We start from the raw sequence: 25,375 nt of genomic DNA, 5'->3' as shown, positions 1-25,375 counted from the left end.
CACAAAGAGGTAGTACTTATAAGGTGGGTCCCAGGGGATGGTGTCACAGGGGCCCGGGGAGGGGGGCCGCATGACCCACCATAGAATTGTATTGGGCCCTGGGAGATGAGATCCCTGGGACTGAAATCGGTCGGGGGAGGGGATGGGCACACAACCCCCCCTCCCCTACACTGCACATTTACCCAATGAGGTAGCACTTACTAACTAACTAGTAGATGGTGCTCCAGCTGGGAAGACATTTGTTGCAAACTATGGACTCGTGTTGGATAAAGGAGCAGTTGAGCTTCCATTCGGGCCATGATGCTCATTTCACAGAAATTAAACCTCAACAGGAAGCACTTAAAATACAAAAGTAGCAGATGCCCCAGTTAAAGCTCCACTTCTGGAGGGACAAATGATCCTAACTCCCGGGCTTGGCGAACGTAAAAAGAAAGTGTGTGTACTTCACAATTTTGAATTGAAAAACGATCTGAAAACCTTTTTGGAGATGAATGCATCTTTCATCTATTGGAGCGCAATCAGACATTATCACACCCACACAGGCCTTCTCACGCCCAGACAGACAAACTACCACTCACACCCAAAGACATCCTCTCACACCTATTCTCACACCCAAAGAGACAGGCCCTGTAGCCAACTCCTGCTGCGCAAGGCCAAAGGCCGTGCACAGCCTGGAGTTGGGTGGTTAGTGGGGGTTGGCTGCAGGCCGGGCACTGCGGCCAATCCCCGCCGCGCACAGCCAAAGGTGTCAGGTTGGGCGGTTATAGAGGGTTAACTGCAGGGCCAGGCATGAGTTATGGTTACCTGAGGCCATGAGTTATAGTTACTTGAAATAACTAACTATATCTGCTGAATTTCTATGGTTTTGTGTGAGTAAATTCAGATTCTAACTATAACGTCCCTGTATCCTTTGTTTTTTTAAGTGAATATATAAATATATATTATTTATATTTTGGGAGAGAGAACCCCCCCAAACGCCACTTTCTTAATTACCCTTAAAACCCAGTACCCTTACCTACCACTAAACCTTTAAAATGCCCTTACCACCTAATACCCCTACCCACCCCTAAACCCTAAAAATACCTTCACCATCCAAAACCCTTACCCACCTCTGAACCCTAAAAAATAATTTTACAACCAATACCCATACCCAAATCCTAAAAACACCCTTACCACTCTATTTCCCTACCCACCCCAAACCCTAAAGTACCTTTACCACCCTATCACCCTATATCCCTACCCATCCCGAAACAAAAAACTTAAATATATGGGTACACACACAAATATATACATATGTACTTAAATATATATAACCCCAGTAGCTGTGAAAGACCATTTTTTGTTGTTGTGTGTGATGAAAAATACTTTAATAGGATGCAAAAAGGTCAGAACACTTTACTTGGTGATGTGCAAATGATAAAATGTTTTCTGAAACCCAATTTTCACAGATTATTGTTAATACATTATATAGTTTTATCAGTAAAGCTGGAAGTTAGTGGGAAGGTTTTTGGACATTTCTTGGAAATTTACTGTCTGTAAATGACGGTGCACTACCACATCATGCTTTAGTGATATATTTATTAGAAGTGAGTGTTTAAACATAAACGGAGAATCACTCCTGCCCTGATGGCAAATCTATTAATAAACTAAAAAGAAAGTGACGCATGGATCATGTGTATCCTATATGTGGGCTTGATTTATTATACATGGAGCAAACGTTTAGTGTATTTAATCAAACAAAAGAGGATTTTTTTTTTTTTTTTTACACAGCAGAAACGCTGAGCTCACATATTTGAAGGTGTACTCATATGTGAGAATGAAGAAAAAGGTGACTGTAAAATACAATATTTGCCTAGGATCACACAATTTGAGACTCGTTTCCGGGGCAAGTACATTACAGTAAGGTGGAGTAGATTATTCAAGCTACTCGACCTGCAGGTCTAGTAATATTTTTATGATTTTTCAAGGCCTGCACGTGTGTGTACGTACACACACACACCTACCTCTTAAAGGCATATTCATTCTAAAATCTCACATGATAAAAAATGTGTTATAATTGTAGTCTGATGTAAAAACTTTGTGGTAAATACTGTTTGCCAAAAGAAGGACATCTACCTTTAAGTTATACATGTCCTGGTAGTAAAAAAAAAAACTCCCAAAGTAATTTTTCACTACTGTGATGCCTACACTCTCATATGCCAAGATTGGGAATTCCTAAAAATACTTTTAAGCTGTAATTCCTGATTAGAAATGAGTAGCTACATCATATTTCATAACACTGGAATGGTAATGATAAATCCTCTTTATTCGTGAAGGTAGCTTTAACATTACTATTTTTAAAATGCCACTCATAGAAAGTGGGCATTTCTCTGCTATTACTGCTCTGTGTGACTTGCAGCCGGTCTCCAATAAACATCTGGGGCAGGTGACAGCTACACTTGGTGCATTCCCTCTAGACAGCTACAAACAAAGGAAGGTTGGGTGCGTCTGAGCACCCATCTGCACTCTGATGGGTCTTCCTGGGCAGGAAGAGTGAAGGGTAGCTGACACAAATGAATACAGATGTGCCTGTCCCAACGCAAAGGGCTGATTACCTAGATAATTTGAAGGCAGGGCTGGGATGAAAGGAGGACCCGTGCAACTCAAGAAGCTTATTTGAAGTCACCCCCACTTCTAAAGGCACATTTGCAATTTTCGAGATTTAGGTGAAAACAGCACATAAAGGTGCAAAGCGCCAACTGTGGTTACCTGGTCGCGCAGGACCGAGAAAGTCAAGAGTTCAGTCTGACCGCGATAACGCGTGGAACGGATACAATGACCCACTTAAGTCTGCTGAACACAGTACCTTAAATCCTGGCGCGTGGTCTAGCAGCGCTACTTTGCAGCTAAAAAGTGGAGGGTAAATGGCAGAACATTTGGAGGTGACCCTACAGAAAATGCCATTTCCAACTGTTCACTTCCTGTCCATCATAAGGAGCATATCCCCAGTCCATGAGGCACAGTGATGTGGAAAGAAAGTCAGCAGAATAATTTCTTTGTTCAGCTGAGACTCAGAGTAATTTCCAAATTAAGGAGGGGTGAGTTCTAAGAGCCACCCTGTATTTGTAAACAGCTGTGAGTGGTTCCAACATACAAAGGGCTTGAAATGAATTTATACACCAGGCCTATGTTATTACTACTAAATTAGCTTTCCAATTGAAAGATGCATACATTTGTGGTATACCACTGGCTCTAAAGGTGTGTGCATCAGCCTTGCATGGCTGGATAATTGGTAGCAAGGGGGAAGTCACCAGAACAGAAGACATGAACAGAATAAAATGTGTTAATTGAGTGAACCTGAAATCAAAAATATTCCCAAAAGCCATGGGGACACCAAAAAACTTAATTGCAATAAATCGTTACCACACACAAGCAGGCAAAGAGAAAACTATGTGGCTCACCAAAACACTAATGGAAACGGTGATGTTTTCACAACAACCACTTGAAAACAATTTTAACATTTGCCTCCACAACAAATGACAAGACAATTTCTGACCACTATAATGACTAATGTATTTCAGTAGCTCAAGACAAGAGAAACAGAAAACATATACATAAGCTACAAATGTGTTCACCTTGCTAAAATAACTAAATGTAATTAATAATAACTTAAATATTAATAATCATGCTTGCAACAAAAACGAATAAACATTAATGGTGATAATTATGAATAACTTAAATGTTCTTTAAATGAATCAGAAGTTACATAACTAATTGGGGTGAATGTTGGAGAGTTTGTCATATGAGATATCGAACTACTGGAGCACTAGAGTTCGGCAGGAGACAGTACAGTCTTTTGGGTGCAGTGGTGGAGGCATCCTGAAGACATCCAGTTCCAAATGGTGGTTAGTATACAAGGATAACAGACCTCTGACTATATGGCTTTGACACCCCTGTGATTATGATTGGTAAGAGGAATATGGATTCAATAATATGAATATTTAGGCTTGCATGTATTGATAATTACTGGAGATTATGTATTCCGTTTTATTTCATTCTGCCAGGTCACGCTATGAAGTAGTATATTACATTGAATATTGCTTAGAAGATTAAAACTGTGTGTCATACTTTGTACTGCTGCAGTCATGTTCATGGGAGCATCACTATGGGGGGTGGAAGGAGGCTGTGGCTGACCTCCAGTTTCCTCTTCTCTGACACACACTTCCCACTGCCGGTGGTAGCCCCAGTAGTGCTCTTGGGAATGTGCATCAGTTTCCTTCCGTCTTAGCTCTGTATTCCAGTATTGTCTGCTTGCTGTATCCAGTTACAGCTCATCTCCTATGATTTTTTTCTAAATCAAGACTGTAGCTGTAGCTCCCCTCTTCTACTTTCCACTCCCTTAGCCAGCAGAATACTGCTCCTGCTTCATTTCCACTAAATTACAACTGCTCTTGCAGCTACTTTAGGATTACTACAGTCAATTATTTCATTTTCTGTGGCTCCAGTAACACAAATGACTGATTTCACGATAGCCATGCTACATCAGTCAGTGCATGGATGGGTACTTCCTCCCTATTTCACAAATAGTAATACAGCAACCAGAAAACATTCAGCACTGCCCAGCTTTTTCCATTTTCTCCAAGGATGCCAAAAACACCATGACAAATATGAAAGATTATTCCAGGTTATGCGCCTCTATAAGAGATGGAAATGGAAAAACAGCCTCACAGGGAACAAAGTGAAGAGGCAGAGGCTAAAGCTAACATTATCCACTTCGAAGGTGAAGGTTCAGTAGAAGATTCCAAAAGGAGGTAGTCTGTCATTTACTCCATATAAAAAAATAAAAAAAAAACCTGCTCAGCCATTCACTATGAGATGTGCTTTCTCGCTTGTCAGGAGCTTACGAGGTAAGACTTGAACCTATATAGAGATAGAGGGCCTGATTTAGATCTTGGCAGTCGCACCGCCAAACCGCGTCGGCCGCAGACCCGAGAAGACCTTCAAGTCGACAGTCCTCTGCCCACCGTATTTAGCTGTTACATCTCTGCAACTGGATTGACTTGTGACGGATCGCTGATGAAGAGAGACTGCGGCAAGACTCAATGGACTTCGTACAATGGCAGGGGCTGTAGAAGAGAGGTATGTGACACACACACACTTTTCCTTAGCCATGGGTGTACCCCGCACTACACAACAAAAAAACATTCACACAACAACCCACTGCCATTCTGACCCAACACAACCTGTACATGATAAAAACACACTGATATACATCCATGCCACGAAATACATACACCATTGACACTGCACCCACACACCATACAACCTACACACTCCGCTACACAAAAACTCACACAGCAATGCACACATCACGATAACACCCAGCATACCACATTCCCCTGAATGTTACACACGGCAACACAACATACACAACATACACAACAATATTGATCTTACATGCAAGTGATACACAACCAGACACAACCACTTCACCCGCTCCCTCCACCTCAACCAGCCAATACACACACACAACTCGCAACATAATATGACAGGTATAGGTTCACTGGCGATGTATACACATGGACACAGTGGACAGGAGTGAATGTGCAGTCACTGTGATACCAGCATTATTTTGCCAATGAATACTGCCACAATAATGACAGTTGTTTATATGTGCCATATGTGTTGTGTACCAGTGTGTCTCCATCTGCGTCTGACCCACTCGTGTCCCCGACATATGCATGTCACAGTGATTAAAAAAATCACTTTGACATGTAGATGTCTCTAGTGGCCCAGCCGTCCAGGGCAGTGCCCGCCCATTGTACCCTGGCAATGTGGCATCCCTACCCTGGAGTCTGGCATTGGGGGGGTCGTGGTGTTTTATCTGTGGGTGGGTGACAGCAGCAATGGCAGGTGATGTCCACCCCTCAATCCACTGACTCAAACATGGTGGTCGGACCACCACTTTTTCCTTGGCGGTAAGGCACATCTAAATCTGCATGTGGGAAGGGTGCCTGAGGTTCCACTGTCAGCCACTTTTCCCTATTGCTCCGCCAACGCGGTCAGTCTTTCTTGGCAGAGACAGCAGTTCGTATGCGGGCTTTAGCCTATGGGACCATCAACATCTAAATACGGCGGGAACACTGTTGAGGCGGCGGATGAGTTTTCAGTTGAGAAGTTGACAGCACGACCATTACCCCCAATATCTAAATCAGCCCGTGAGTCTTTGATGAAAAAGAAATTCAGAACTCACCCTCTTTATCTCAGAGAATCAAATCTTGTTACATACTATAAAAATCCCTCTGCAGTGAAGAGACAGATTTTTTATCACCTTTTTTTAACCCGGAACTGAAACCGAAATTTTACAGTGATGTATTACAACACAACAGAAGTCTCTATCCATATAACATCTTTGTAGTCACCAATTTTTCTTAATTTCTAGAACAGACATGCATCTTGTTTGTGAAACGTCTAGGACCAATTTTGACTGACAGAAGTTTGTATTCTTGATTTGAAACATACTAAGACTACATTAGCCTCTGTGTGGTTATCTACTGTTAAATATATACTCTCTTTGGAGTAAACTTTAGTTAGTGTGATTTATCGAACTGCTATTTCAGAGTAGATAGTGCCTTCTCTATGTGCTGGCGATTCTCCCATAATACCTGCAGCGAAAAGCCTCAGCCGTGAAGTAAGGGGTGACACAGTGTTGGAAAATGTGAACATGTATTTTGGCACAGATACTCAAAGGACAGAATAATGGCAAGATGGGTAATTGGTGAAATGGTGAGAAATAAAATGGATAAAACAGTTGTTAGGTAGGATGGATGGAAAACTGGGATACTTGTTGAAACCTTGTCAAGCTGGTCATTAAAAAAAGGTGCTGAAGGGGAGGTCTGCAACAAGAATTAGAGGAGCTGAAGAAAAGGAAAATATGCTTGAATAGGTGGACAGAAAGTGAGTGCAGTAAGCACTGGATGAGGGAAAAGTAGGTCAAATTAAGTAATGAGTTATTTAATACAACAGGGAAAGGAGGGATACTGCTGACACCCTATTGGTGTGTACATTTTAGAAGTCATTGTCTATTCAATTAATTTATGACCTTTTTCATCTCTGTGTGGACAAATACTTCAAACATATTTAGAAGAAGTTGTTTTCACTTTATAGTCAGACTTATCTTACACGAAGTATGCATTACCCCATACTGTTACAAAGCTGAATTCCTGTCTTGAATATTTATAGAAAAGCAGATGTCTCACTTAAAAATATTTTCTATATTAAACACATCAGCAGACTGGATTGCTACATCAGCAAAATATTCAATTAGAGATGTATAAACTGTAATAGAGCTGTAAAGATTTTGTTGGTTATATGCTTTTCCAATGCTGTTGTCATGTAATGTACAAAACAGACTTTCTGCATACCTGTCTGTAGTGTAGGTAAAGCCAACAAATGGTAAATGTAACCCAGAAAAGCCTGTGTGGGAACCAGGAGGAACCATTTCCTGCAGAAAGAAAATGAAATCCATATTATGGCTCATTTATGATTCATGCAAGGGCACTTGTAAGGGTGCAGTAGCATACCAACCACAAGCAAGCAATACCAACCACAAAATCTTCATTAGATGAAAAAGAAAACAACACTTACCTTTAACACTGGTTTCTTCACCTTCAGTTGCTTCTTTACTGCCATGTGCTTTCCAAGAAAGACCCAACATCAGGCATGGATCCTAGACAACTTCCATCACTTTAAAACTCTCAGTAATATTATGTGTCTGCTACATGTATCCCTGCACTTCCATCCTATGTGAGGAGATGTCAGAGGCTTTTGAGAAAATGTTTGCCCCAACAAGCCAGAATTAGACTAAAATAAACAATAACCATGTCTCTCTCCCATAGTGCAAGGTTAGATGGGTGAGAGGGGTCACCATTGTTTTCTCAATTAATATCTGTGGTTTGAATATCAAAGAATGACTTTTAAGGTAATCTACACTGTTACACAACATTTCTATTACTGCTAACGAGACACACAGAAATGTAGGGTTCCAACTGGCTTAGTGTTACTGCTATGGTTCTGTGGGCTCCTGCACATCATGGTTACACATGCCTTACCACCACCCTGGTTTCATGGGCTAAGCAACCGTCTCCCTTTCAGCAGGCTCACTGAAAGATTTACAGGCATTATCTGTTTTACACTGCCTTTCCCGCACTTTCCCACCTGTGCGTTCCCTGCTGCTGTTCCCAACTTGCTTTTCTGCCTTCTGCTCACCTCGCCCACTGTCACCAAATCCCACTTCCCAGAACCTACTTTATGGGGGCCGCAGCATGGGCGCACCAAAAGCAAGCCTGTCTGTGCCTGGATCACCCCTAACACCAGGAACCCTGATTCTCCACCCCTACACAGCTATACTGCAACCAAACCCCACACCCTTGACCCTGGACACCCCCAGTATACTTTGCTACCATGCATCAGCACCTTCTACGCTAAGACTTTTAACCTGCACTGCATTGTCACCTGCAACAACTCACACATGAGCACACCCTGCTACCAAACACACGGCTCAACACACACACCGCTCACCTTCATCCTCCTCAACACACGTTCGCTCTGCAAGCACGCCACCAAGCCATGGGACCTCATCGCCATCCTCTCACCGGACGTCTGTCACTGAAACGTGGCTCACCCCTTCATTCATCCTTCGAGATCGCCACAGAAACACTCAAAGGATACAAGATCACACACAGATCGCATCAACAAACGTCATCCCAGTCTGGGAACCCCTCAACTTCAAGCTCCAAACTGATGACAAACCCACCATCAGAGTACCCAGTCTACAGACCCCCCTGGACCATGCCCCAGTTTCGGCAACATCAAGAAGAACTGAACAACAAAACGTGACAGCAACTGACTGGAGAGAAGATGGCTCACAAGCAAGAGCCCCTCAGACAGGACCACATTCAAAACCTCACTCAGCCACTACGACAGGATGCTGAGAGAGAAGACGTAGAGTACCCTAGCCGATCAGATAAACTAAAGCTATAACCACAGCAAAGAACACTTCAACACCAACAGTGAGTTCTCCAATCCCACTGCCACAGAAAACAGCACAACCTCATCTTAAGAACTATGTGCCAACTTTGCCAACTTCTTCCACAACAAGATCATTACCATCTACAGAAACTTTGAACTCCCACCCACATTGACAGACTCCATCTACTCACCACAACTAGCTCCAACCACCTGCTGACCACACGGAATCAGGTCACTCCTCAGGACACCACCAACATCATGAGCACAGTCCATTCAGGAGCTCCCATGGATCCTTGTCCACATCACATCTTCAATCTCGGAACCCACAGGATTAGCCACAAGCTTACCATTCTGTTCAACACCTATTTAACCATGGCCACTTACCCCGAAGACTGGAAACATGCCGAGGTCAAACCACTACTCAAGAAGCCATCAGCCGACCTCAGCAAACTCAAACTACTGCCCAATCTCCCTGCTCCCCTTCCGAGCCAAGGACCTGGAGAAAGCCATCAACAAGCAGCTCAGAAACTATCTGAAAACAAAAACACCCCCTTGACACCTCTCAGTCTGGATTCCGCAGCAACCAAAGCACTGAGACCGCTCTAATAGTCATAACGGATGACATCCAAGAACTCCTCAACCAGGAGAAACAGCCGTACTGATCCTCCTCGACCTCTCAGTGGCATCTGAAACCGTATCCTATCACATATTGATCACAACACTACACCACATCTGTAGGAAGTTGGCTCTGTATGCACTATTTCAAAGTAAGGAATAGTATGCACAGAGTCCAAGGATTCCCCTTAGAGGTAAGATAGTGGCAAAAAGGGATAATACTAATGCTCTATTTTGTGGTAGTGTGGTCGAGCAGTAGGCTTATCAAAGGAGTAGTGTTAAGCACTTGTTGTACATACACACGGGCAATAAATGAGGAACACACACTCAGAAACAATTCCAGGCCAATAGGTTTTTGTTATAGAAAAATATATTTTCTTAGTTTATTTTAAGAACCACAGGTTCAAATTCTACATGTAATATCTCATTTGAAAGGTATTGCAGGTAAGTACTTTAGGAACTTTGAATAATCACAATAGCATATATACTTTTTACATAAAACACATTTAGCTGTTTTAAAAGTGGACACTTAGTGCAATTTTCACAGTTCCTGGGGGAGGTAAAGTAATGTTAGTTCTTGCAGGTAAGTAAACCACCTACGGGGTTCAAATTGGGGTCCAAGGTAGCCCACCGTTGGGGTTCAGAGCAACCCCAAAGTTACCACACCAGCAGCTCAGGGCCGGTCAGGTGCAGAGTTCAAAGTGATGCCCAAAACGCATAGGCTTCAATGGAGAGAAGGGGGTGCCCCGGTTCCAGTCTGCCAGCAGGTAAGTACCCGCGTCTTTGGAGGGCAGACCAAGGGGGTTTTGTAGGGCACCGGGGGGGACACAAGCTCACACAAAAAGTACACCCTCAGCGGCACTGGGGCGGCCGGGTGCAGTGTGCAAACACGCGTTGGGTTTCCAATGGATTTCAATGAGAGACCAAGGGGTCTCTTCAGCAGTGCAGGCAGGCAAAGGGGGGGGCTCCTCGGGGTAGCCACCACCTGGGCAAGGGAGAGGGCCTCCTGGGGGTCACTCCTGCACTGAAGTTCCGATCCTTCAGGTGCTGGGGGCTGCGGGTGCAGGGTCTTTTCCAGCCGTCGGGATTTTAGAGTCAGGCAGTTGCGGTCAGGGGGAGCCTCGGGATTCCCTCTGCAGGCGTCGCTGTGGGGACTCAGGGGGGACAACTTTGGTTACTTACAGTCTCGGAGTCGCCGGAGGGTCCTCCCTGAGGTGTTGGTTCTCCACCAGTCGAGTCGGGGTCGCCGGGTGCAGTGTTGCAAGTCTCACGCTTCTTGCGGGGATTGCAGGGGTCTTTAAATCTACTCCTCTGGATACAAAGTTGCAGTCTTTGTTGAACAGGGCCGCTGTTCTCGGGAGTTTCTTGGTCTCTTGGAAGCAAGGCAGTCCTCTGAGGATTCAGAGGTCGCTGGTCCCAGGGAAAGCGTCGCTGGAGCAGTTTTCTTCTGAAGGCAGGAGACAGGCCGGTAGGACTGGGGCCAAAGCAGTTGGTGTCTTCTTTCTTCTTCTGCAGGGGTTTTCAGCTCAGCAGTCCTCTTCTTCTGTAAGTTGCAGGAATCTACATAGATTTAGGGGTGTGTTTAGGTCAGGGAGGGCAGCAGCCAATGGCTACTAGCCTCTTTGTGCCTCCTCCCAAGGGGAGGGGGTCACATTCCTATCTCTATTGGGGGGATCCTCCATCTGCAAGATGGAGGATTCCTAAAAGTCGGAGTCACTTCAGCTCAGGTTGCCTTAGGGGCTGTCCTGACTGGCCAGTGACTCCTCCTTGTTTTTCTCATTATCTCCTCCGGCCTTGCCGCCAAAAGTGGGGCCGTGGCCGGAGGGGGCGGGCAACTCCACTAGCTGGAATGCCCTGTGGCGCTGGAACAAAGGGGGTGAGCCTTTGAGGCTCACCGCCAGGTGTTACAGCTCCTGCAAGGGGGAGGTGATAGCATCTCCACCCAGTGCAGGCTTTGTTACTAGCCACAGAGTGACAAAGGCACTCTCCCCATGTGGCCAGCAACATGTCTCGAGTGTGGCAGGCTGCTAAAACCAGTCAGCCTACACAGGTAGTTGGTTAAGGTTTCAGGGGGCACCTCTAAGGTGCCCTCTGGGGTGTATTTCACAATAAAATGTACACTGGCATCAGTGTGCATTTATTGTGCTGAGAAGTTTGATACCAAACTTCCCAGTTTTCAGTGTAGCCATTATGGTGCTGTGGAGTTCGTATTTGACAGACTCCCAGACCATATACTCTTATGGCTACCCTGCACTTACAATGTCTAAGGTTTTGCTTAGACACTGTAGGGGCACAGTGCTCATGCACTGGTGCCCTCACCTATGGTATAGTGCACCCTGCCTTACGGCTGTAAGGCCTGCTAGAGGGGTGACTTATCTATACTGCATAGGCAGTGTGAGGTTGGCACGGCACCCTGAGGGGAGTGTCATGTCGACTTACTCGTTTTGTCCTCACCAGCACAAACAAGCTGGCAAGCAGTGTGTCTGTGCTGAGTGAGGGGTCCCCAGGTTGGCATAAGCTATGCTGCAGCCCTTAGAGACCTTCCCTGGCATCAGGGCCCTTGGTACCAGGGGTACCAGTTACAAGGGACTTACCTGGATGCCAGGGTGTGCCAATTGTGTAAAACAAAAGTACAGGTTAGGGAAAGAACACTGGTGCTGGGGCCTGGTTAGCAGGCCTCAGCACACTTTCAAATCAAAACATAGCATCAGCAAAGGCAAAAAGTCAGGGGGTAACCATGCCAAGGAGGCATTTCCTTACAACATCAGACTACAAGAAGATACACTCTCATGGTTTACCTCCTTCCTCTCTGGAATAACTCCAAAGGTCTGCCTATCATCATTCATGTACAAAACCCCCTCCAAACGATCATCCCTCAAGCCCCATCCTCTACAACATCTACATGACACCATGATTGATGATATCCAATCCCATGGTCTCAATATTATATGCTACAGAGACAATACCAAACTCCTTCTCCCCCCCCCCCCCGACCTTCCACAGGTGCATGATGAACGTTGCAACATGGATGAAGGACAACTGCTAAAATCTGACAAAAAAGATGGCACTGAAGACCTGGCCTTTCGCCTGAACCCGAACACCCAAATCCTACCGCCCCTCCCCACCAGATTAGTTGAGCTTGAAAAAAATCTATTGATTGTTTGGTGGTATGTGGAAATGGTCGCAACTATTATAAAAGTGAAAAATTTGGATTTAGCAAGTGCACACACCAGATGGCAAGATATCTGGTGTTTTTAAATGTATCAATATAGGGATGGTAAAAACGTCTAATGACACAATATTGAATGACATGTTCATCAAGCCCTGCTTCTTTGGTCTCTTTAATGTAGGAAAAGCCCATGCAGCCCACAGGCGGTTCATCAAGAGACCCCTTGCCTTAATTCTTCACACCTCCTAAGTTAAAGCTACAGAGATGTAATGACATTCAGGGAGCATCAAGTAATACTATGGATCCCAGACCATTGATTTTACCTAACTTTACTACTGCTTTTCAAAGCACAAATAGTTCCTTCCACAGGGTTAATAAGACGTGGAGGCAAAATGGCTTAACAGCACAAAGCTATTACCTTCAAACCCATTCCAGTGACTGTGATTGAAGAATTTTTAAATGGGCATTTATCAAGAGATGGTCCAAGAGCTCAAGAATTGCGTGGTGGGTGGGGGGTGGGGCAAGAATATGCAGAAAGGAAGTAATGTGCAATATTTCTTCAATGTACACCTTTTCTTATTTGGGGTTGGGATAAATTACGAACCTCCATTAAAACTGCTAAACTGGAAGTTCGATCAGCTAAGAACATAAGGTGGTCCCCTTGAAACTGAGAAACAAGCAAAGGCAAAGCCAAAAGATCTTGCACTGACTGCCCCTCTACTACTTTTACCTGTGCTTGTTTTTCCTCAGTGTTTTTGCAAATCTTTATTACAAATACATAAAACAATTAGCCTAATGTTAGCACATGTCCAGACATATGCACACACAGTTAACAATCTTTGAGCTTTGTTAAATAATGTTTCTGGTGCAGAGTCTGGAGCAGTGCTGGTCAATCTCAGAATAAACCAAAAAGTAACCCCACATCGGCACAATAGTTCAAGGCACTAAATTTTTTTTTTAGAAATTGCTGTTTGCATACAAGTAGAATGCAGTCTCTCACAGAGGATGGAGCCTACAGCTAAAGCAGGTTAACCTATTGCCACATTCATTAAGCGGCAGTGGGCAGAAGGAACAGATGAATGATACAGCAACAGATAAATGGATGAAGATGTTTGGCTGAAAGGCCCTATATTACTTTTGTTGAAATAAAAGTATAACCTTAGTAATATCAAAAGGCCATGGCTAATGCCTGACATAAAAATGAAACAGTTTCTGACTTCAGCTCCACTTATCACGAAGGGCCAAGCGGCAAATTAAGTACTACCTTTAACGACCACTGAGTCATTCACTGGAGTTGTGAGCTTTCAGTATATGTATCAACCAACGCAGCGAATAAATAAAACATTTAAAAAGATTAAAATATAAAAGCTAATATTTATTTATTTAGATTAAGGTTAAGGAAGTTCTATACTGGACTGGAAAGTGAACGCTTTCAGGAACCATCAAATTGGAAAATATTAAAATCTTAAAATATCAAGGAAAAAATTATGAATTGGAAAGAAACATTCTGCAAAAGACTTACATTTTGGAGACTTGTAGCAGTGAATATAGGTGTTGTACTTTAACTTCAGATAATTGTATAAATGAAGATGCTTTATTATATATGAAGATATCCTTACAATGCTCGCCCTGTGAGCCTTTAAATCATTCTTGGGTTAGAACATTTTACAATGTGTTTGGTGAACTGGAATAATATTAATTACACCCAACTCCCACCCTTCCCCACTCTCCCCTCTTTGACTGCTGAATTATTTTTACAGTTTTATTTCCAGATTCATGCACAATGGCTTTTACATAAAACTACTTTGCTAATATTTTGTATAGCGTGAATATAGCCAAAAGGCAGTAGACAGGTGTACAATGCCAAAGGCAAGGATACAATCAGAGTGAATCTAGGTGGGTCCTGGGAGAGGAGGTGGACTGTTTAAACAGGTGATCCGAGCACATATCAAACTCCAGACATTACTGAAAGCATGAGTCATAGGTGGTCCTGAGAAGCTACCCAAAGGGAGGGTAGGATGTGAAATCTTTTTCCCCTCTTAGGGAGGGGATAATGTACCCGTTCTGAAGCATGCCTACAGGATATGCTCACAACGAAGGAATTGGGATGACAAGAGAGGGATGGCAGATCTGACTGCCACAGGAATGCTGAGATAGCAGAAAGACTATCTTTTAACATGCCCAACATAAAGCCCTGTTGGGCAAGAGAAATATTAAAGAGATGGACCAGAGAAAGGGGAAAGAGGGTCAACTGGATTATTCTGCACACCATGCCACAAACTTGCCCGAGGGGAAGGCGTATATCATCTTAGTCGAGGGATGCTTGGTGGCTAAGATAACAGTCCTGACTTGAGGCGGAAGGTCGAAAGCTGTTAACTGTTGCAACTCAATCTCCACACATGAAGGCGGAGTGTAGACAGGACCGGGTGGAGAACCCTTACCTGCTGCTGTGACAGAAGATCCTCCTGAAGGGGCAGCCTGATCAAAGGATGACTTGGGCCCCTTCTTTCCTGATCTACTTGAGAAGTCTGGGCAGGTGTGGTATGGGCAGAAAGGTGTGCAGTAGGCCTTAGCTCCACTGGAGAGGAAAAGAAACCCTGAGCGAGAGCCGCCTTGGAAACTCCAGCTTGCAGAGCTGCTGACATTGCGCGTTCTCGTTGGTGGCAAACAGATCGAACCAAGATTCTCAACACTGCTGAACAAGAACTTCCACCTTTTCCAGATAGAGACACTATATTTGAGATCCACTAGGCATCTTCAGCTGAGTTCGGTCCCCTATGGCGTTCAGAGTGCCCACCAAGAGTTGAACTACCAGGGATATGCCCAGACATTCCATTCATGTCCAGAAGCAGAGGGCCTCTTGACAAAGGGTCCAGGACCCCACCCTGGCCTGTTTTCTGAAGTACCACATGGAGCTGCTGTTATCAGTTAACATCTGCACTAGCCTTCCCTTGATAGAGGGTAGAAAGGCTTTCAATGCCAGCCGTATCACCCAGAGCTCCATTAAGTTGATGTTGAGTCCGGATTCCACTAGAGACCACAGACCTCTGATCTCCACCTCCCCCAGAAGGCTGCCTCATCCCAGGAGTGGCGCATCTGTCACCATTCTCAGATATGGTTAGGGACGGGAGAGAGGTCTACTGTTGACTCAATCGCAGTTCATTAACCCCCCCCCCTTGAAGATCTTTTGAAGTACTCTCTGAGATCTGGACCATGTCAGAGAACTTCAGCTGATGCTGCAGCCACTGGAATTTCCATTCCCACTGAAGAGCCCTCCTATGCCTGCAGGCATGCATCACAAGCAGGATGAATGACGCCACGAGGCCCAGCAGCCTCAGAGTCTGACTCGCCTTTTGGGAGGATAAGCCCAAAACTGTACTAAGTCCACAGCAGCTCTGATGAAAGGGAGCGCCGGAGTCATCTGTGACTTCAGCATGTTAATAATGAGCCCCAGCGAATGCAGGATGTCCACCATAGTTTGGAGGTGAGAAACGACTGCGTGGGGTGAGCCTGCCTTCAACAGCCAGTCGTCAAGAAGGGAAAGACTGGTACTCCTCAATTCCACAGATGAACTGCAACCACGGCATCACCTTGGTGAGCATTCGAGGGGTGCAGAGGATCACGGCAAAATGAAAGTGCTTGAGGGCTACTGTGAACCACAGGTAACATCTGTTGGCAGGCAGGACGGGAATGTGGAAAAATGTGTCCTGTAAGTCTAACGCCACCATCCAGTCTCCCGGGAAACGGGCAGACAGGACCTGAGCATGCGCAAGGATCTTGAATTTCTCCTTTTTGAGGAAGAAATTGAGAGGGCGCAGGTCTAGGATAGGGTGAAGGCTTCCTTCCTTCTTTGGGTAACAGAAAGTAGAGGGAATAACAACCACAACATTCTTCCAGCATCAGCACCTCATTAAAGGTCCCATAGCCAAGAAAGTCGTCATTTCCTGGCGGAATAAGTGCAGATGATCCTCCATCAGCCTGTCGCCAGTGGGTGGCATGGGTGGAGTAGCCATGATGGGCAGGGAGTAGCCCTTTTGGACAATTTGTAGAACCCATTAGTCTGACGTTACCTTACTCCAGCGGTGCAGGTGATGGCGTATCCTGCCTCCCACTGGTTGCCCATGATGGTTGGCAGGCGATCTAAAGACCCACAAGGTCTGGTAGTACCACTTCCTCAGCCACGCAGCGGCTGGGGAGCTTGCATGCCGTGGTGGCTGGGTGGGTAAGGAAGAGGCTGGAAGCCCCATTCATGGCTGCGAAAGGCAAACTGAGATTGGCAGGGGCCATTGAAAGGCCCAAGGACCTGGTCGTAGTTAAGCTATCGTTCAAGTGCTCCAGCGCCGAATACACCTCGTCTCCAAAGAGAGGGAGGTCATCAAAGGGCATGTCCATAAGCGAGGCTTGTACATCCCCCGAAATGTCAGTCTTTCTTTTTTAGCCATGGTGCTGTGAGTTCACCAAAGAAGAAACCGGTCTGCCAAGTGAGTCGGTCGTATTCAGCCCACATGTGATCATGAACTTGCCTATATCCCTCCCGTCTGCCACAGCTTGGGAGAATATGGCCTGGGTCTCCTCCGGGTCTACGGATAGCACCAGCACAACCGACTCTAGGTGTGCATGGGAATAATGGCCCAAAAGGCATGTGGAGCTCGCAGACTGCAGTGTCATGGTAGGAAAAAAAACATTTTCTTACCTAAGGTGTCCAGCCGCTCTGATTTCCCTATCCGGTGGAGCGGTAGGGAATGCGCCAGGGTTTATGTGGGAAGTGGAGGATTGGACCACCAAGCTCTCTGGGGGACGATGTGTGAGGAAATTGGGGTCCCCTGGGGCAGGGCAATGGCAGTAAGCAACTGTCCAGTTCTCAGGAGCCTCTGTGCTGGGCTTGGGCCAGTTCCGAAGCTGGACCTCCATAAGGGCTTCATTAAAAGGGAGACATGGTTCAGAGGGGGACAGTCTCGGCTGAAGCATCTCTATTAAGACATTAGTCCTGACTGCCACTGACAGCAGCCTAAGGTCCATGACCTTGGCCGCCCTTGTCACCACCATAGCAAAAGAAGTTCCATCCTCCATGGCCACGAAAGGAGGAGAAATCATTCCATTATCTGGAGATGTGTCTAGTCCACTGGTATACACCAGTTCCTCATACCAGTCCATGTTGGGGTCTAGGGACTGGTATCCCTAAGGGTCTAGTGGCCCTACCATTCCTCACCAAGCCGTAGTCAATAAGAATAGGATTTAGGCTGCTGTCTGATGGGCAAGACTCCAGTTGACGTTGTGTGACGCACCACTGGGTCAGTGTGTGAGTTGGAGATGTGAATGGGGATGGCGGCGCAGACATCCAGATCGGCATCAGGGAAAGTCAAGGTGGTACGAGTGATACAAGTCCAGATCCAACTGTGGATCCAGGGGGCCGACTGGGCCCGGGGGCAGACCCACCAGTGGTGAGCTAGTAGGGGCCCCTCCTGCACTTGTAGGGCCTGAAGGCACTCCAGCGGGGACAGGCTTCTCAAATATGCGTCATGGTGTGATAAAATTTGCGGAGTTGGATGGGGGTTACTCTGGCTCTCGGAAACTTGGAAAGGCACGGACTTGCCCCAAGTCCAATTGTAGAGCAACACCTTGTATCGCTGGATGACTGACAGATGGGGTAAAGTACAAGGCCTCTTCGACTTCTTACTTTTCTTCTTTTTGTGGGACTTACCTAAACACCCAAAAGACTATGATGAATATTGATGGCTCCACCACAAATCCCAGGACCTTCCACTCGACTAGCATGAAGACTGTCGCAGCGTCACACCTAAAGTGTTGAGGATCTTGAGAGACAGCCCCCTCAAGGCCTTGGGATAAATAGTGCAGCAGTAAATGCAGGTCCTCAAGTCATGGTCGCGCTCGAGAAACAAACAAGATGCTGGTTCGTCACCAACATCTACTGGTAGCAGGCGCAGCAAGGCTTGAAACCAGCTTTCCTAGTGGTCATCCCTACCAAACAGGATAAAAGATCTAAAAAATAAAATAAAAAAAAGGCAAAAAGTTGAAAAAGGGTCAGTCAAAAAATGAATAGAGGTGGCTCTCTCTGGATCTGCGCCGATAGGTACGGAAGTAAAAGGAATGACATCAGTGCGCAGGGGTGGCGCCTATAGAGGCAATGCGCACATCACTTACGGTGCGAATGATGCCATACAGAACAGGACACCACTTACCTTCGCGCTGGGGTACTGCTCACGAAATATGTCCGGATTCAGTCTGACAACTAGGGATAATTTTAAGGTAAGGAATCTGAGACTAGAAGTCTCCATCAGATACCAGTCTACAAACCACCAGACAATTCTGGTTAATGAGAACTGGATGTTAAAAGAGCCTTAAAAAATGAAGGAGGAATCATAATCACAGGTGGCAGGTCCTAATGTATGCTCAAAGAGTGTTCTACAAGACTGACATCAATGGTCTATTAAAATACTGGTGCTCAGCTGCCTTTGGAAAAAAAAAAAAAAAACAATTTGAAAGGAAAGTAGTGAACAGTCTTAAGCAATGCAAATACCTTTCGTTTCATAAGTCAAAAATATAAGATCCTTAGGTAACCAGTTTTTCCTGAATAAGAACCCAAGCCTACATGATGGAGTTAGAAGAAAAAGTGCTGATCACCCAAGAAAAAGTTCAACAATCAGAACAGCAAAGAGTTGTATGAATTGGGCCTGATCTGAAAGAAAAGTGATCAGTGTAGCCCATCTGCAGACATAAAACCTCCACTGTCATAGCTCTTATCCAAAGCACTTCACAGTGAATGGGCAAGGCGATGAGATGGCTAGAGTAGAGATGAAATACTGCTACATGGCTTACTCCATGACTTTTGGATTTTCACAAATCTCTGACTTAATGGTGACCATAAGTTTAAAGTCTAAATGACAACTGATTAAGATTTCACGTTTTGGTGATATAATTATATGGTATTGCATGGGGATTCAGCAGTTCTGCTCCATGCATGAACTGCAATGTAATCTGATGTGTCTTACTCTGATCATTTTGTTAACAAATTGTGTGGACTTTATTTTGTTTTGGGGAGGATTTTGATAAATAGCTGTAGAAGACATGGAACATGACTGGTAAAATTCAATTTCTCTCAGACAAAAAATACAGACACAGAAGAGAAATACAATACAACATGTTACATCAGATTTCAAGTATACACTCTATATGAGCTATTCTGGGGTCCAGGAATAGGAAATAAAACCCCAGATAACCGCTTGTTAGTAAGCAGTAAATTGTGCCACCTCAAATTATTATTAAGCAGGCTACATACCGAGTACCAGATATCTGGTTTGTGTAGTAGCAATTATTGGAGTTTTTAACAAGGGATAGATTATGTGGTTTGTGGCAGACTTCATTTATTGAGTTCATAGGTTCCTTGGCATATGTTTACCCAATCTTAAATTGTAAGCTTAGCAAACAAAGACATGCAATGAAGAGAAAGACAAGGTGAAAGAGACAAAGACTAAGAAAAGGGAGCTGGAGACAAGGAACTAGCTTGTTAGAAATAAAAAGTACATCTCTCTTCATAAAACAGAAGAAAAAAGCCAAGGCATGAACTGTTAGTTGTTGATTACATGAAACATTATGAATAGATGATTACTCGTTAAGAACATTTTTCCTATCTAATGGGGTGGGTATTTGTGTTGGTATGGACTTCTGAAGATACATATTCAAAGAATTCAGTAGTGATCTGTTGTTTTTTTAATCCTAAATGCGTGCTTCACAGAGGTGTGTACTGCACCTCAAAACAAACATAGCCAGGCACACCTTGTGTGGGTCAAGCTTATTGTTACAGATTTCCATTTACATGCTGTCCTTTTGACTCCACTTAGGGATACCTTTATGTTGTTAGATGATTTAAGACACAGGAGAATTTTTGAACACCAGTCCTCTTACCTCCCTCAATACATTTCTATACTACAGAATATGAGGAGCAATTGGAGCCCCCACACCAGACTTGCCAGCAGAGCCAGTGACATCCCAGGCACTGGATTTCCTTCCTGTGGCCACAACCACAAAGCAACTCATTTCCAGATGTTTGACACTACTCTGTGGAAGACACCTTGGTTCGGGGACACACAGCACACACACTCAGTAGGAGAAGGAAACAGGAGTAGAAGTAGCAGAAAAGTTGTGGTCCTTCGGCTGAGCACAAACTGGCTTGGTGCCATCTAGAAGCAGACTTTATATTATACATTAGGAGTGCTTACAGCAGGCGTATTATACCCCCACAACACTACACAGACTGGACCTGCAGGAAACTTCCATTTGTACCTAATGCAGCCTCCCAGATGCAAACTTTCAAAACCTGGCCTGGTCATGAACGTATACTGGAATGAGGAGCTCTAAGCACGCTCTACAGTTATTGGTCACAAGGTGCGTAGGGACCCGAGAACTGAGGTGCCAGGGTCGGTGTGGGACATCCCAGTGACTCACAGGAGATAGAGAGCCTCACATTACTACCAGCGAAGAGACAGGTAGCATGCTTCTCGGTACGTGGGAGGTTGCCCAAATACATGAGCTGGCTGGACTTTCTGGTATACTGCAATAAGCATCTGGACGTCTACACCAAGCTCCTACCACTGTCCTCCAGACCCAGAGATATATAGGGCCCTCTTACAGCCTTCCTCCTAGCTGCGTCCCCTGAGCCTTGGTGTACTTCATGTACGACCAACACTGAAATCCACCTACTTATCAATACCATGCTGACTCATTATACAGTGTTACATAGTGCCGCAGCCATACCGCTTAGGCATAAGGGGGAGGTGGGTATGATCAATACGTTTATCACCTACCCTTTATGAGTACCATTGAACAACTGTACAATGTCTGCTGATTCTCAAAATCTCACTGCTGTGTCTGTTCTTTTGTATTTTGTGTCATCTTTTGGTTACTACAATAAAATTTCAATTAAACAAAAAAGATCCTTAAGTCACAACGTATATTTTGGTGAACATCTTAGGTAGGTAGTATTGCCACGCACACCTAAGCAGGCAGAGACTGGATCTATTTCAATCTGATTGTCAAAAATATTTCCACAGATCTTGCATAGTCCTTCCCACAGATGTTGAATACATTTATTCAATAACATCATGTGGAAAATATCTGCATTCTCTTCTTCAAATTCACAATGTTGATCTGATGCATTACAAATACCTAGTTCATGCACTTTTGCTGGTGCCCAAAATCCCTATGATTTTAGAGGAATCTAGTTACGGCAAGGGCAGGAGAGATTTTGAAAGTGAACAGGCAATTCGAGCTTTATGTCCACTATGTAAAAGTGCTGGGCTGCTTATCTGTTGTATGTCTTATTCCTATTTTTCGAGTGAACAGCTTTGACTGGTTAGCAGAACTAGGGAATAAAAGTGTGTATATTTTTGACGTTAAGTATCCCATTTGTGCAACTTTAGCTAGAGATTTTTGTGAGGTCTGGCTCATGAGCCCAGCCTATTTTAGATAGAGTACCTCTTACTCTTAGAACTGTGTACAAGTCTAAATTGTTTAAGCTGAATTTCGATTTTATTTCTGTGAAAGAACATGGTGTCTTTACAGGTCTTAGAGTTTTGCTAATCATAGATCTAATATTCACCCAGCCTTTCAAATATACTGGTTTTCCATCCGGTTTAATATTTCTTTTGTGCCAGAGACACATCACAATTGATTTTATTCACCTGGTTTTCTAGCCGCTCCTATATTCAAGTGTTACCTTGTCCTGTGATGGGAGTGCAGTTTGGTAAACAAAGAAATTTGGCAGGTTTATGCATCCCATGTGCTTTTTGAGTCTTGGTGTAGTCAGGGATATCCTGGATCTCTTACTTTTTCAAACGAAGGTGATATTTAGGTCTATGTTTTTGAAAAATTCATAAGTATGCTTAGTGCATAATAGACTATGAAGGTTAAAATTTGGACTGTTTCTTTCCCGCCCCAACCATGAAATATACTTTGGAGAACAGGCATGAGATAATTGATGTCCGCAATTGTGCACTTTTGATTTTGTTTGGCTGATTCTTCAATGTCATCAATGAACTAGATCCCAAGGTATTCCAAGTAGGAGGGCTGCAATTTTAATCCTCACGCTCAATCATACAGGGTTGGCCAATTTTTGAAGATTGTTAGTCCACTGTAGTCTCCCCTTTGGATCAATTTGCATTTGTAGGACTCAAGTAATTTTTGTTGTTTGGACCAAATGTAGCAAGTGTATGTTGTAAGAGCATAGATGCTATTTGTATAGAGGTCAACATCGTCTTTGCTCAATCTAATTATAACCATAATCCTTTTGCATCAACCTCTGCTTAGATGTCTAATGTATTTAGGTGATAACTCAATTTTTCTACCTAACTGCTTTTAAGCATGTTAGGCCTCTCGCCCATACACCTATTATTCGGAGGGCCTCATTCATTCTTTTTTGGTTTCTTGCAGGAATACTATGCTCCCTTTCAGTGTTTGAGATAATCCAAGAACTCTCTTGAATTGGAAGGGTAATTAAGGTCTACGGTATTAAGTAAGAATTTAGCTGTGTTCCTAATTTATGGAGGATTTTGAAAGTAGTGCCTAATTGTGCAGAAAATAACTCAAGTTGAAAGGAAAACAAAACATAAAACAGAGGAGATTGCATTGTGATTAATGTGACACCAATCTTCAGCTTTGTCACCAGGTTGTATGAAGAGTTCCTTTGCAGATAAATTATGTTGTCCTCCAACGTGACTAAAGTGGTTTAAATGTACATGGCTTTGAAAGGAAAACAATAAATCACAGTGTTTCAATGTTTCTTTAAAGATGTTTGTGCACCTCTACCCTATTTTGAAGGGTGGGGTTAGTCTAAAAAATACCAAGATATGCTTAGTGTGATTTTACAAAATGAATTTGCTTGCTAATTGCTTAAGTCAGTCACAGCAACCCACCCAAATTCATAATGAAGAAAACAATAGATTAAGCATGCAGCAGGCCATTCTTGATGTAAGCAGCCTTTTGTATTAAAAGTTAATTTGGCCTGAAGACCATTTTATTTATCAATATACCTTGCATAGTTGTGGAATATCCTCTTACTCTACTTCTTCCATTCACAGGCCTGATTCATCATCCTTCTTAGGACACACTGTTTAAGTTTGCATGTTCTGAGAATTCTTTGTTGTTGCATTTAGAAAAGTTGCCAATTTAATGATTTCGTCCGTCATAGAATCCAAGGATTAAACCAGCACTGTATATTTTGTTGTGAAAACTCCTCATATCAGGTCTATGTAGAGGACAAGTGGAGCAAGGTCTCTACAATGGACTGGTACATTTACCAATCTCAGAAGCGTCTTGACCCCATCTATTCTTTCATTTGTTTGCCAAGTTGTCTTTCACCTTCATGAATGACCTTTTTAGTTTTTTCTCAATGTCCTATATCAGCACCCTATTTAATACTGAGCCTGTATTTTGTCCAGCAAATCCTCACTCCTAAAAGTCATAATATTATGATGTGACCAATTGCTCTTAAACAAAGTGCCGAACTAAGATGCTTCTATTATGCTGAATGATTTCACTGAACCGCAGGCGTTTTCGTTCCCCCATTTCCATACAGCAGAGATCAATCAATTTGTGAGTTGCTTCTTTTCAACACAAGTTTCTTTCCTTGGCTGAATTTCTGACAGCCTGTGCACAGCCATCTTTCAGGAATGTACTGAGGAATTATAGGTTGCCTGTGGGGACCGGATGCAAATACATTTGTCTCAAATGGGTATGAAGCCAGCTAAGAGGACTCCAATGAAGCAGCAGTGATGGGCCATTAGCATCCTCAGGCAATTAGGCTGTGATGGACATCCCATCTCACATGGAAGAATACTTGCTCTTATACCTGCATGCCTTTCCTAAGCCAGTAGTATGAGCAAGCCACAAACAAGAGCATGCAACACTCATTATTGTGGACAGCCTCTAAACGACAACAGACACTAGGACAGAAGGTGAAAGGGAAAAAAAAAATATATATATATGACAGTGACAAGGGGAGGGGCCAGAATACAATCTAGAGCACACATACAGCTTGACGGGGTAAACAGGTAGGGGCTTCTAATTGATAAGGACATAGCAGGGACCAAGAGCAAGAGCAAGGAACAACTGGGCTAAAGAGATATAACAAAGACCGAAACCCCCACTCCTGGTTGGAAAGAGCATGGAACTAATAGGTCTTTCTTCCAAGAAAGGAGAAACAGACATCTGAATTAGGACTACGGAAAACAATCCTTTTTTACCGTACAGTCCATCAGGGAAGGAGAGAAAGACATGTGGTGTAAGCAAGAGCAGCACAGTAAACAGCACAATTTGAACTGTAATCAACTTGGCCATTTCTGACATGTAGTCAGGAATGCTTGTGATAGGTGAATCTATTTATCACATTCCATCCCTTTATACTGAATGAGGAGTTTAATGATTTTCCAGAGACCAAAAACAGTTCCACTCAAAAGGCTCAAATCCATGTTGGATTTAGCAGTCACTGGTTCTTAAGGGTGCACAACAGCAACAAAGGTGTGTAAGAACCTTGCTGTGTGTCCTGCATTTATTTCTGCTATGTATCCA

The 25,375-nt window shown here is 44.0% G+C and overlaps 1 protein-coding gene across 1 annotated transcript in view; it reads right to left on the bottom strand.

Moving 5' to 3' along the window:
* Positions 1–25,375, bottom strand: part of CDC42BPB (CDC42 binding protein kinase beta) — a 903,752-nt gene that overhangs the window by 635,766 nt on the left and 242,611 nt on the right. The window contains exon 9 of the mRNA XM_069207298.1: positions 7,404–7,483. Coding sequence (XP_069063399.1) covers positions 7,404–7,483 — 80 coding nt within the window. The remainder of the gene's footprint in view (positions 1–7,403; positions 7,484–25,375) is intronic.

This window comes from Pleurodeles waltl, chromosome 9, assembly GCF_031143425.1.
Source record: "Pleurodeles waltl isolate 20211129_DDA chromosome 9, aPleWal1.hap1.20221129, whole genome shotgun sequence".
NCBI classification, from domain to species: Eukaryota; Metazoa; Chordata; class Amphibia; order Caudata; family Salamandridae; genus Pleurodeles; species Pleurodeles waltl.
The sequence above is the reverse complement of the archived record's forward strand: the minus strand, read 5'-3'. Positions and strand labels throughout refer to the sequence as shown.